The sequence below is a fragment of the Euphorbia lathyris genome, chromosome 1 (assembly GCF_963576675.1).
Source record: "Euphorbia lathyris chromosome 1, ddEupLath1.1, whole genome shotgun sequence".
In the NCBI taxonomy this organism is placed as follows: domain Eukaryota; kingdom Viridiplantae; phylum Streptophyta; class Magnoliopsida; order Malpighiales; family Euphorbiaceae; genus Euphorbia; species Euphorbia lathyris.
In genome coordinates this window covers 8902700-8916713 of record NC_088910.1, presented here as the reverse complement: position 1 = coordinate 8916713, position 14014 = coordinate 8902700, and the positions used below count along the sequence as shown (strand labels likewise).

The 14014-nt window shown below is 29.8% G+C and overlaps 1 protein-coding gene across 1 annotated transcript; it reads left to right on the top strand.

Annotated features, from left to right (window-relative positions):
- Window positions 1-297: 297 nt before the first annotated feature.
- Window positions 298-6858, top strand: LOC136213118 (transcription factor MYB63). The gene is made up of 3 exons (XM_066002811.1): window positions 298-610; window positions 3684-3813; window positions 5754-6858. Exons 1-3 carry the CDS (start codon window positions 472-474, stop codon window positions 6607-6609), a joined length of 1125 nt encoding a protein of 374 aa, XP_065858883.1. The 5' UTR covers window positions 298-471; the 3' UTR covers window positions 6610-6858.
- Window positions 6859-14014: the final 7156 nt, after the last annotated feature.

Sequence of the window (14014 nt, the reverse complement as noted above, 5' to 3'; positions counted from 1 at the left end):
CCGATTTACCCACTGAACTTGCTTAAAATAAACAATTGACCATCTAAAAAGTACATATTAGTCCTTAAACTTTCTTAATTTTGTTTAAAGGTATCTTATTTCAACCTTTTCAAAATCTATCTTTACCAATTCAGGAGTAAATTGAACAATTTAAAGTATAAGACACAATTGACTTATTTAAACAAGTATATGGGGTTATGGATGTATGAACACTTAATATCTGAGTAATTAATAATATCTTTAAAATTTATAGATATATAGTGATACTTGTGGATCTCCTTCTATTTATTCCTTCATCCATATTATTCCATCCTGAACCTCTGTGCCTTTTTTATATAAAGGAGATGATCAGAAGTGCTTTTGTTTCTCTCTCTAGAATATAGTGTTTGTTTGTTTGTTTGTTTCTCTCTCTAGAATTATTCATATATATATGAAAGAGTGAGTAAGTGATTGAGTGAGTGGAGAAGAAGAATGGGGAAAGGAAGAGCTCCTTGCTGTGATAAGAGCCAAGTGAAGAAAGGTCCATGGAGTCCTGCTGAGGATTTAAGACTCATCTCTTTCATTCAGAAATATGGTCATGATAATTGGAGAGCTCTTCCTAAGCAAGCTGGTTAGAACTTTCTCTCTCTAGATTTCTTGACTGCATTCTTGATTTCTTGGTTTTTGTATTCTTGGATTTGATTTGATGGTGTTTATCTGATTGCTCGGTTCGAGACTCTAATATTTTTGGATTGATAGTTTAAGCGACTTGAGATTTTAACCACTGGAGCCGTTCTTGATTTTTGGTTCTTGATTATCTGTGTGTTTCTTGATCATTCTGCATTCTTGATTTCTTGGTTCTTGAATTCTTGAATTTGATGGTGTTTATCTAATTGCTCTGTTCGAAACTCGGATATGTTTTGGGTACACTCTATGCTAGTTTAAGCGATTTGAGATTTTAACCCCTGAATTCTTGATTCTTGATTATATCTGTGTTTCTTGATCATCCTGCATTCCTGATTTCTTGGATTTGATTATGTTTATCCGATTGTTCGGTTCAAAATTTCCTTTCCTCCGTGTATAGTAGATTAAAATTCGAGTTGAGATTTTTAGTTTAAAGGACTCGAGATTTTAATCATTAAAACCATCTTTTATCTTTTATTCTTGATGATCCTGCAAGCTGGTAATTACCACTTTCTCTCTCTAGATTTCTTCATCATTCTGTATTCTTGGATTTTACTGTATTTATCTGATTAACTTGGATACTTTTAGGGAGATTTTATTCTCTCTGCATATGGAAGGGACTTGAGATTTTAACCCCTAAAACCATTCTTGATTCTTGATTCTTGATTATCTCTGTGTGTGTTTTGATCATCATGCATTATTGATTTCTTAGTTTTTGAATTCTTGGATTTGACCATGTTTATCCGATTGGTTCGGTTCGAAACTTTGATACTTTTAGATAGGGTAGACACCCTTTTCTCTTCATATAGTAGATTAAGGCTTGAGTTCAAGATTTTTAATTTAAGGAATTTGGGATTTTAACCATCAAATCATTCTTGGTTCTTGATCATCTTGCATTCTTGATTCTTGATTCTGATGATATATGTCTCTGACTCGATTTTTAATTACTCGATTGAGATTCGTCAGACATGTAATTAAAGTTTTATTCATATAATAGGTTTATGATTCGACCGAAATCTTTAATTTAAGTGATTTTGACATTTTAACTATTGAAACCATAATATTTGTCTTATTTGATTATTCATGTTTTAAATAGACTTTTTTTCTAATTAAAGTTTTATTCAATTTATTCGATTGCGATTGTCAGACATGTTTTATATAGACTTTTTTTTCTAATTAAAGTTTTATTCAATTTACTCGATTGAGATTCGCCATACATATTTTAGATAAATTTTCTGCTAATTAAAGTTTTATTCATATATATAATAGAATTAGAATTTGAACTCGGACGGAAATATTTAATTTTGACATTTTAACCATTGAAATCAACTTAATTGCAACTAGATTTGATAATATTTTTTTATTCGATTATTCGATCCATCGAGATTCGCCAGATATGTTTTAGACATACTTTTTTTCTAATTAAAGTTTTATTCAATTCTAAGACTAGGAAACGAATTCAGTCCGAAATTTTTAACGTAAGCGACCTTGACATTTTAACCATTAAAACCAACTTAATTGATTGATTCTTGAATTTTACTTAATTCTTGATTTCTTAAATCTTTGATTTTAATATTAAATTCTTTAATCACTCAAATTTTTTATTTTTAATATCTATCGGTTATTTATATGCTATATATCTATATACGATAAAATATAAGAAAAACGATAATCATATCAATCTGGCGCGATTATTTTATTGTGTAAAAAATTACCATTTTTACTCTGCCCCTTATAGTATTTATTTCTTTCAAAGTTATATTTATTTTTGTTTTTATTTTCAATCAAACAGTAAAACAAAGTTTGATTTTTTTTCTTCTTCTAGATTTTAACTCTTTTTATATAAGAAAACAGAAATTTTCTAATTTTTTAATTGGGAATTGACTATAATTTTGGCTTTCATTGATTATTAAATGTCAAAGTTTGAAACGTTTTTTATCCATTAAATACATTAAAATTAGCTCATTTACCAGTTTTGAAATTTCTGTGTTTGAGTCTCTAGAAACAGATAATTACTAATTTTAAAATCATAAAAAATCTCTTATATTATTATTTTCACATTTAAATAGTTGACAAATATAATGATAATCAAAGAATAAAATCAAATAAATTTTAACTAATTATTATTGCACAATTATTTCTATAATTAAAAAAAATCATCGCTTACGTAGATAAAATTATATTCTTTTTTAAATTAATCTGATTATTCGAGTCAAGATTTTCAGAAAAAAAATCACTATTCTATTAACTATTATACTAAATTCCTACAAAAAAAAAAAAACTATTATACTAAAATTCTAAAACTCCTCTAATAGTATAATCAGACATAAATAAATAAATAAATAAATAGTGAATTAAAATTGTATAATTATTTTATTTATTTATTAAAATTGTATAATTTTAGACAATAAATAGCAAAATTTTCTCAATTTGTTGACTCTAATGTACAAAATTAATTAATTATTTTTTTCTTTCTGATAAAAATAATAACCTTATATATATATAGTGGCGAAGAAAAGTGTGCACGGGGTCTGTTGCCCCGTGCACCCTCGTAATACTAATAGTAGTAAAATTAAAAAAGACGGTTTGTATTTGTAAATTTCCATAAAAAAAATTGGTGAATTTCGATGGCCGGTGGTGCAACAGACCTTGTTCCGTACATCCCTTTTCTTTTGCCACTCGACATCAGAATTCACCCTGAGACGGATGGTTCGAGGTCGCCTTCCGCCTATATATATTATTTATTTATTAATAATTTAAATAAGACTCAGTTTATAATTGGAAATTTTCTATATTTATTAATTAATACAAATGAAGTAGAAAAATTCAAAGAAAAATAGTCTTAAGTTAGTTGATTTTGATGGAAATTTACCTACTCGATCTAGTCTTTTTCTTGGTCCCACAAGTTTATTTTAGTATATAGTTTTTGTTAATATATACTTTGTGGTCGGATATTATTATATTATGATAATGATTTAATTATGGATTAAACTAAATTAATTATGTTAATTAAATTGTAGGATTACTAAGATGTGGAAAAAGCTGTCGTTTGAGATGGATTAATTACCTAAGACCTGACGTAAAGCGAGGGAATTTCACCAAGGAGGAAGAGGAAGCAATTATCAAAATGCACCAAACTATGGGAAACAAGTAAGTAAATATTCTTTCTTAATCAATATTTATTTTGTTTATATTTTATTCACATTTTTTCTTCAAAAAATATTTTATTAATATTTTAAAAATAATTTAAATTAATATGAAAATCATGATTATTATTTTTTATGATTTTGATAAATTTAATTATTTATCTTATTAAATAATTAAATTTCAATTATTAGCTTTAAGATCAATCGAACGGTCTAGATGAGTATTGCTGGTATAGTTTGGTGAAAAATATACTAAGGGTCTGTTTGGTTCACATGTTTTGTTATTGTTGTTGGTTGTTTGTTTTGCGGTCTTTCGTATGTAGTAGATATTAATTGTTTGTTAATTAATTTTACCAACACTTTTTATTACCTTTTTAGAATTAAAAGGTAAAAAATACTTTCGAAAAATGGAAATAAACGGACACTAAGTTTCGGATTTAATGAATCTAATAATAGAAAAATATCGATATGCGAAAATGATTGTTATTAATATATAAAAAACGCTTAATATATTTGTAACTTTTTATATTTATTTCGACAGTTTTAACTTTGAAAATAACTAATTTATCTTTTAGGGTTGCTTTAAATTACATTATTAGTTTTTTAAGCATTTTGTAGCAGATCAAATGAAGATTGTGGCAAATTAAAATGCGCATTAATTTAATCAACTCTAATGAATTAATTTGTCACTTTAAACAAATTTAAAGTATAATTATTAGTTTTTAAAGTTCAATAGGACAATCGGCTTTTACAGTTAATTTAGAGAGACATAGAGAGACAGTCAAAAAAATTTATGAAAAGATTTATTATACACCTGAGATATATATTTTCTTAACTAACAAATTCTTTTCAAAGTCATTCTATTTTTAAATATATATTTCAACTATTAATTTTGATATGAATCGAGGATTTTTCAAATATAATACGTTCTCAATCCAGATGTTTATTTCTGTTATAATTTGGAAAAAGTTATTTTAAATTAAGATTTAATGAATCAAGTAATAGAAAAATATCAATATATGGAAATGATTGTTGTTAATATGTAAAAAACGCTTAATCTATTTTTAGCTTTTGTTTAGAAAAGTTTAACGACTCTTCCCACTTTAAAAATAAGTGAATTATCTTTTAAAGTTATTTAAAATTACATGAATAATTTTCTAATTTTCTTTATAGCGGACCAGATGGAAATTGTGAAAAATTGAAATGCGCATTAATTTAATCAACTTTGTTTTTAATCAACTCTAATAAATTGATTGATCACTTAAAAAAAATTTAAAGAACTAGTCATTAGTTTTTAAAGTTCAATAGGATAATCAGTTTTTATAGTTAATTTAGAGAGACGGTCAAAACTTTTTATGAAAATGTTTATTATATACCTGCAAATTGGTATTTTTGCTATAGTGTGAAGAAAAGTATATCATGTCTCGGATTTAATTAATCTAATAATAGAAAAATATCAATATATGGAAATGATTATGTTTGACATGTAAAAAACGTATTGTGAAAAAAATGAAATGTCCGTTACAACTTCGCTTTTAAAGAATTGATCATTAGTTTTTAAAGTTCAATAAAACAGTTGATTTAATTAATAAATAATAAATTTAATTACCTAACTAATAAATAATGAATTTAATTAATTTCCAGTCGGTTTAGTTATTTCCATTATTTTTTCATAAAAACCGAATCGGCTAATATTACTGATATATTTCAATATTTAAAATCAAAATCGAATCTAATAAACTAAAAAAACAAAAATTAATCAGTTATATCAGTTATTTCAGTCCAGTTCGATTTTTAAAAACCCTATAAGTGTATATTAGAATCCGGATACATTTTTATCTTTAATATTGATTATTTTATATATATCTTTTTTAATTTCTGATGAAAATACCATTGTAGAATCTTTATTTAAGATTCTAATGGAATCTCTTTTATTTTTTTCAGGTGGTCCAAAATTGCGTCTCATTTTCCCGGTAGAACGGATAATGAAATCAAGAATGTGTGGAATACTCATTTAAAGAAAAGGTTGACTTTCAAAGGAAAAGATTCCACCGGCGCCGACGAATCAAAAGATTCCTCGGCCACCTATTCGTCGGCGTCTTCTTCCTCTACCACAACCGTACTCAAGAAAAGAGCCAACACAGAAAATCAAATTGATCATCACCGCAACCACCGCCGGCATCGGGAGAACAATAACGACTTAGTAGTAACTACGAAACCTCTTATTTCCGGCGAGGAAACCAGAGAATTTCCGGCCAATTCATCTTCCAGTTCCAACAATTCCATCAATTCCAACATCACAAACAGTAATTTTACCAAACCGGAGGATAATCAGTTAATTTCTCTGCTGCTCGACGATTTCTCAGAACCGAATTTCAATCACATCCGAAACATTTTACAAGAGGTGAACAAACCAGATCAGATTCAAGAAATCGCCGCCGTGGCGGCGGCGGAGAAGGAAGCGATGGAGATCCCGTTCGAATCGGATGTTGATTTCTGGAATATGTTAGATGGATTGAATTCAACTTTACCTATGGATATTCAATTGCAGAATGAAGAAGATAAGAGTAATAGCCATGGAAGCAGCTCGAATTTGGGGGAAATTGAGAACCGGAAATGGCTCCGGTACTTGGAAAATGAGCTCGGTTTGGAGGCGACCGCCGTTAAAGACGGAGGAGGAGGAGGAGGCAATGAAAATAACTTAACAGAAATTAAGGGTTTCGAGTTGGAGATGGTGCCGGAGAAGCTGCCGGAAGTCAATTCCGATATCGGGTATTATCACCTGTGGCCATCTTTATGATAAAAGGCCGGAATTTTTGAAAAAGAGGTGGGGAAAAATGTTGACTTTCTGATCAGCATATACAGCATAGTTTAGTTTTAATCCTGACCTTACATTACATTTTGACTAGGTTTTTTTCTCACCGTATGATGGACCTGAACTTGGTAAAAATTAAAATAATCCCAACCCGGGTTGAAAAATCTCGAGATCGACTCTTTAAACTTACAGAGTATTATGTTAGTGATTTATTTTAAAGTGATTTACTGATTATTTAAGCTTATTTATAGTGATATATTAGTCATTGAACTTGCTTAAAGTTATATATAGAGTTAATTATGTCATTTTAAGCAAATTTAGTGAGGTAACAAAACACTATGTATATTCAGGAAAATGATATTTAATTTTTATTTTAATATAAAGTTATAAAAAATCTATAATGTTATTTTTTTTTTCTTAACAGAATCTATATATAATATAAAACAGTAACGATGGAACTGAGGTGTCACTTCCTCCTTTTTTACTGATAAAAAATATATATTAATTTTAATTCTATTATTATATTTATCTATAAAAAGATTATTTTATCCGTACTATATCTAAGAGTTCTACAGAATTTAAATTAATCCCTAAAATTTCTCTAATTCTCTACATATCTATCTATATAGAATATAAAACAGTAACAATGGAACTGAAGTGTCACTTCCTCATTTTTTAGTGATAAAACATTTAATATATTAATTTTAATTATATTATTATATTTATCTATAAAAAGATTATTTTATCCGTACTATATCTAAAAGTTTTACAGAATTTAAATTAATTCCTAAAATCTCTCTAATTCTCTACATATCTATATATAATATAAAACAGTAACGATGGAACTGAGGTGTCACTTCCTTCTTTTTTACTGATAAAAAATAAAATATAATATATAATATATCAATTTTAATTCTATTATTATATTTATCTATAAAAAGATTATTTTATCCGTACTATATCTAAGAGTTCTACAGAATTTAAATTAATCCCTAAAATCTCTCTAATTCTCTACATATCTATATATAATATAAAACAGTAACGATGGAACTGAGGTGTCACTTCCTCCTTTTTTACTGATAAAAAATATAATATAATACATAATATTTTAATTTTAATTATATTATTATATTTATTTATAAAAGATTATTTAAAGTAAATGTGAAAATAAAATAATAATATTTAATTTATATAGCACCTTTATATCATTAATTGTAATTATTAGATTATATTTTTATTAATATTTATATATTAAGATGAATCCGTGCATCGCACGGGGTAAAAACTAGTATCATATTAATTAGAAATATTATATTTACAAAACAATTGAATCACTAACGGGACATTTGGTATTTTATTGGGATAGGGATAAAGATAAAGGTTGGGATATGGATAAGGATAAGGATAAATGATTGGTATAAGAATAAAAATATGATAGTCGAAAATTAGTATTCAATGTTTGGTATGTAAAATAGGGATAGAGATAAAATAATACATTTTACTATTTTAACCTTATTTAAACTACATAACATTAATTTGAGGGATAAGTTGGACTTTTCTAACCTATTAAAATCGCAGGAGCTTATCTCACATCCTTATACCCCCCTCTTGGGTATATGATTTGCGGGATAAGAGGCTTATTCCTCATCTGTCCCACTCTTCTATCTCCCAAATAAACACGGGATAACTTATCTCGTGTTTTTTTTATCTCTATCTCACCTCCTATACCCCTTCTAACAAACACTTTGTAAAAATATTAGCATTGAAACGGACACGACGAGCCATTTCGTATGCTATTTCATTCGCTAATTTAAGAACATAAGCCACACAAAAATTGGGCGACTTAGTAACATAAATCGAATATAATCAATAACTCCACTAGCCTTGAAATATCACGTGACGAACACAGAAAAAACTACATAAAGAAAAAAAGAAATATCATATATTATATGTGACATTATCAGTGTATGTTGAATTTTTTTTATTGAGTTAGTTATCTGCATCACATTTCTAAAATAAAATTTATATGTCTAAACTTGGCTAAATTGAACCTCTCAAACTGATACGGATCGGTTTCCACTGAAAGTTTTAATTGTAAACTAACAAAGATATTTCTTCTCTAGCTAAACTAGAAGGAGTTAATCCCGGGTTTGATGAACTAAATCCATAGGAATAATGAAATCTTCATTGTTGAAGGTGAAAACCTTAACAAGTTTCTTGAAGAAGATTTTAATTTGATTGATAAAAGTTAAGGAATTACAATGAAAGAGATGAATTTATATCATCTAAAACCTAATTGTTAAATTACAATGAAGAGTAAAGAACATAACTAATTAAAATATCAAGATAATGGTAAGTTGGGTTAAATATAAAGGGGTGGCATGGATGGTAAATAGGGAGTGGCATGGGTTGTAAATAAGGAGTGGCAGGATTGTAATTAAGGTGGAAGCTGAAGTAAGGAGCAAGTTCCTTAAAATGAAGGTACGCGGAGCGTGCCTAATTCTACGCGGTGCGTAAGTGACCTCCTGGACTTCTCTCCGGATCAGTATTCATTCTACGCGGAGCGTGCCCAAATCTACGCGGTGCGTATGTGACCTCCTGGACTTCTCTCCGGATCAAACCTTCAAGTACGCGGAGCGTGCCTGAGCTGTTGTGTGGCACTGTTTTAGCCTCCTTACTCGCTTGTTGCTCGTGCTTGGTTCTTCCTTCAACTTTCCTTGTCCGGACCCGATCCTAAGGAGAGATGCCCCGCATCACAAACGATCAATAGAAAATTTAAAGAATTAATCAATAGTTTTTAAAGTTCAATAATGTGTGGGAAATTCAATTAGGCATATTTAGGTGCGTGATAGGTTAATGTGAAAATTTAACTTGCCAAACGAATAAACTTTTGACATTTTTTATATATAAAAATGCAAAGTATAGATGTAGTCGAACTTATCATTTTTTAACTTTTGTACATATTATTTCAAAAAAAAAAAAACTTTTGTACATATATAAACAATATTTTTATGTTTATCATTTTTATTCGCATGGTGTATGACTTGCTTTGCTTCTTATAAAGCTTTTGTTTTGTTATTTTTGCAACGGGATATGTATATAGGTAGTCAGCTTTATATCCTTTGCTATAGTTTTATACATTGGGTATGATATAAAATGGAGTAAATTACACTAATAGTACCTGAACTTTACCCTAATTCATACTTTGGTACCTAGATTACATTTTGTTCCGAAAATATACTTGAACTAATGATGACCGGACAATTTAGTACATTTTACCGGTCAATAACCGGTCAATGCGGGTTTGATGAGTAAATTACACTAATGGTACCTAAACTTTATCCTAATTTATATTTTGGTACCTAAATTTCATTTTGTCCAAAAAATACACTTCAGGTAAAGATGAATCGATAATTTAGTATATTTGACCAGTCAACGTGAGTTTGACCATTTTAAATTAGAAATTTAGACCAATCATACACTCAATTAACATATGCAATACTATCCTTTAGCTCTACATATATATTAAAAGGCAGTATTATAATTTTATGTTAGTGTATTGTAGGTCCTAATTTTTAATTCAAAATGGTCAAACTCTCGTTGATTGGTCACTAACTGATCAGATGTACTAAATTATCCGGTCACCTTCACTTGAGTTATATTTTTAGGATAAAAAAAAATCCAGGTACCAAAATGTGAATTATGAAAAGTTCAGGTACCATTGATGTAATTTACTCAGACAAACTTGCATTGATCGGTCATTTACCGGTAAAATTTACTAAATTATCCGATCATCGTTATTTCGGATATATTTTTGAGACAAAATGTAATTTAGGTACCAAAGTGTGAAATAGGTAAAGTTCAGGTACTATTGGTGTAATTTACCCATATAAAATGTATTTACTTTGTTTTATTTTTACCCTCACAGGCTTTATTAACGACTTTTTTCTTACTTCTGATGAAAAAGTTTCATTCCCAACTGAAGGTTTTGATCTCATTGGAGTGAGATCCAATAGATACACCATTGAAGGCTTTTTTATATGAAAAACTTTCCATTTTTGCTTTATTAGAAGCTTTTTTTTTTTTTTTTTTTGTGGATTCACACTTTGTTTTATGCTTATTGAAAGGCATCCTATGAGTGATACTTTCTCCCCTTTAAAGGGTTCTCACAAAATATTTATGTTTTGCTAAATAATGACCATGACAAAATGAAGGAACACAAATGGATCTTTTATTGATGTAATTATCCAGATACATTTAGGAGAACTGTGCAGACGTTTCTAATCGGAATCCTTCCCTAAGAGGTGTTATTGAGTTCGTCCGGGAACCCTCTGATGCCAAAGTTTAGTATGATATTTGATAATAAAAAAAGGCAGTGACAAGAGTTTGAGGGATTCTAGCGCACATACGAAACACACTTTTTTTTAAACATACCTGAAACACACTTAAGTTAGGGTATTTATACATACTTTTATAACCTTTTAGTATTAATGATGTTCTTTTTTTGGTAGGAACAAGAAAATAAAAACAAACAAACGAAAACTTAACCCGGGATCAGCCTTGGGAAGCTAACCCCCACCACATCCTCCAGAAGGATCGAGGAAAGAAAGGCCGGAGGAGAAGAATAAGTAGTGACTCCCCAACTTCCTTCATGACCAGCAGCCGCCAGATGATCCGCCACCCTGTTTTGCTCCATAAAGATATGACAGAAAGTGATAGAAACAAAGGAATGGCAGAGCCTCTTGATCCCTTTAATCAGATTCTTGCTATTCAACCCAATAGCTAAATTATTTGAGATTAACCTGATAGCTTCCTGATTGTCAGATTCAACAATCAGATTAACTACCCCCAAACTCTTGGCCAGGGTGAGGCCAGAATAAATACCCCACAACTCAGCCAAAAAGGAAGAACCTATGCCAAGATTATGCGAGAACCCAGAAATCCAAGCACCCCCATCATCTCTCAAGACTCCACCTGCAGCAATATTACCATTGGCAAGACAAGAGCCATCCGTATTAAGCTTCATCAAACCTTCTCGAGGTCTTCTCCAGCAAAGAAAGTGAATAGCCTTTCTTTGAATATATCTATCAAGAGAGTCTTCCTTAAAACTATTAATAACATGATAAACCTTTTTAGCAAAAAAGTCCACCAAGTTAGGGATATTAATAGAATCAGTTTCAAAAATCTCCTTATTTTTCCAATCCCAGATTTGGTGACAGACAACCGAAAAGAAGATTTCACCATGCTCCATATTAGTAAGCAACTTCCCACTCACCCCATCCTCAAACCACTCAAGATTGGAATAAGAGAAGAACACATCAATCATATAACTAGGGAGAATTTTCCTCCAAATAACTTTACTTCTCTCACAATCCCTAAGAGCATGACAAATGGTTTCTTCATGCCCTCTACATCTGCTACAATCTCCAGAATCCACCTGATGGCGCCTTTTCCTATCTGAATTAGTAAGCAACCAATTTTTGACCCCAAGCCATAAGAAACTTCTAACTCTGTAGGGCACATTCATTGACCATAACAGCTTCCAAATATCTGAACGAGGCTCTTCATCACTGTTGCTAAAAGCCTCAAATATCTGAATTAGTATTAATGATGTTCTAGTTGAACGGTCACATCATTACTTCTCTTAATGGTCATTAATTGCCATTTAAGTATATTCATTCTTCTTTAAAGAAGATATATGTTACATCCGTGTCCAAAAAATTTCATATTAATTATAATTTGATATTAAATTATATAACATTTCAAATTTGTCTATTTTTAAAATTTCGTGTATATTCACGTAATCATAGTTTAGTAAAATAAAAATAATTTTTATTATTTTATTTTATATATATGGTAGTAGAATATGAATTTTTAATAAAAAGATTCTTTTTTAATTCAAATGACGATTTTCATATCAATTTGATTTAATTTCTATAGATTCGGAATAACAGCTCGATGTGAAATTTTAACAGGAATTAAGATTGGTTATACGTGATGAATTTTGTGACCGAGATAATAAATAATAAAAGTTCATATTGAGAACCAAATGGTTATTCGAGTTACTGATGAATTTTCAGTTCTTCGATGGAATTGAACAATTAATCGCTTAACTTTCAGTTGACTCTTAAAATGAAAATAAAGACGAAAATGAAGGCGAATTAATTAACGAATAATCACTCGAATTAGACGTTTGGGGGTTAAATTGAAATGTTAGAATAAATTATAATATTAAGGGATCTAACTGTATATTTTAGTAAATGAGAGAGTAAATTAGGAACTTTTCCCTAATGTTGAAGACAGGCATGTATCGCGTATTATGTTTAGGGAATTCATAAAAAAACAAGGTCTAGAGATAGGAGACGGGGGCAGTTTTTCCTTCTTTCCTCTCTTTCATGGCTGTCGACGTTCTCTCTCGACTCCATGGATTCCGACCTCCCTTTATCACTGATGTCACTATCATTTACTCTCTATTGGGCTCTCCTAATCGTTTTCTATGGTTCCCGCTTGTTATAGACCTTATTGGGTCTCGTCGGACGAATTCGAGAAAGTGGCTGCTCTCGCCTAAGATGAGAATCCCTGAATTCCGAAGGAGGTTCAGTCAGTCTAAAACCGACATACAAGGGTGAGTTTTTAAGGTTTGTAACTCTTTTGTTCTCTCTTTTTCTCCCGACCTCGGGTTTTAATTGAGGTTTTGTGATTTCTATTCCATTGCTTGAGTTTGAGATGCTTGTTGTGTTCCTTTACTTGGAGATAGGTGTTGCTGGGATTATTTGGTTTGAAATGAGAACTGGAGTTTGAGAATAGAATAACGACTAGAGATCAAAAATAAGGGAAATTGGTTATAGTTCGGTTTGCCTTCGATCATGGTATTACATTAGGTATTTGTAACTTCTCTCTGTCATACCTGATGTCGTTTAGGGTCGGGTGTGATAATATAATGGTTCCTTTTGATCTCCGATGTAACCACTAAGATGAGATACGATGGCGTACTTACGCCGAGATGGGATACGGTGACGAATCTCCCTTATACCACATCCTTTGCAATATCTCGCTTACATAGAGTATCTTACTTTGATCCAGATCATGTGACATAATGTTATAGGCTTCTTCTCTTTCCACATTATTTCACATTTTTCTAACGAATAAATTCGGATGTTATCAACTATATTTTTCTTTTTCTTTATATAGGTTTTTCTTTTTTTTTCAAATAGTACTTACACGTGTTTCTCGTTCTCGTTGACTCTAAAATAATTTTTTTATAATAAATTTAGAAGGAAAGACAGCTAATGATATCTGAAATAATTATTAATAATAATTTTAGAAGGAAATGCAGCTAATAATATCTATACATGGTAAATTTATAGCATAATTATATATATTCAACTAA

Bases quoted from the DNA above. Each gene is read 5' to 3' on its own strand.
- LOC136213118 (XM_066002811.1), top strand. From the start codon at position 472: ATGGGGAAAGGAAGAGCTCCTTGCTGTGATAAGAGCCAAGTGAAGAAA. The intron at 611-3,683 runs GTTAGAACTTTC...ATTAAATTGTAG, and splicing joins AGCTCTTCCTAAGCAAGCTG to GATTACTAAGATGTGGAAAA. The intron at 3,814-5,753 runs GTAAGTAAATAT...TATTTTTTTCAG, and splicing joins CACCAAACTATGGGAAACAA to GTGGTCCAAAATTGCGTCTC.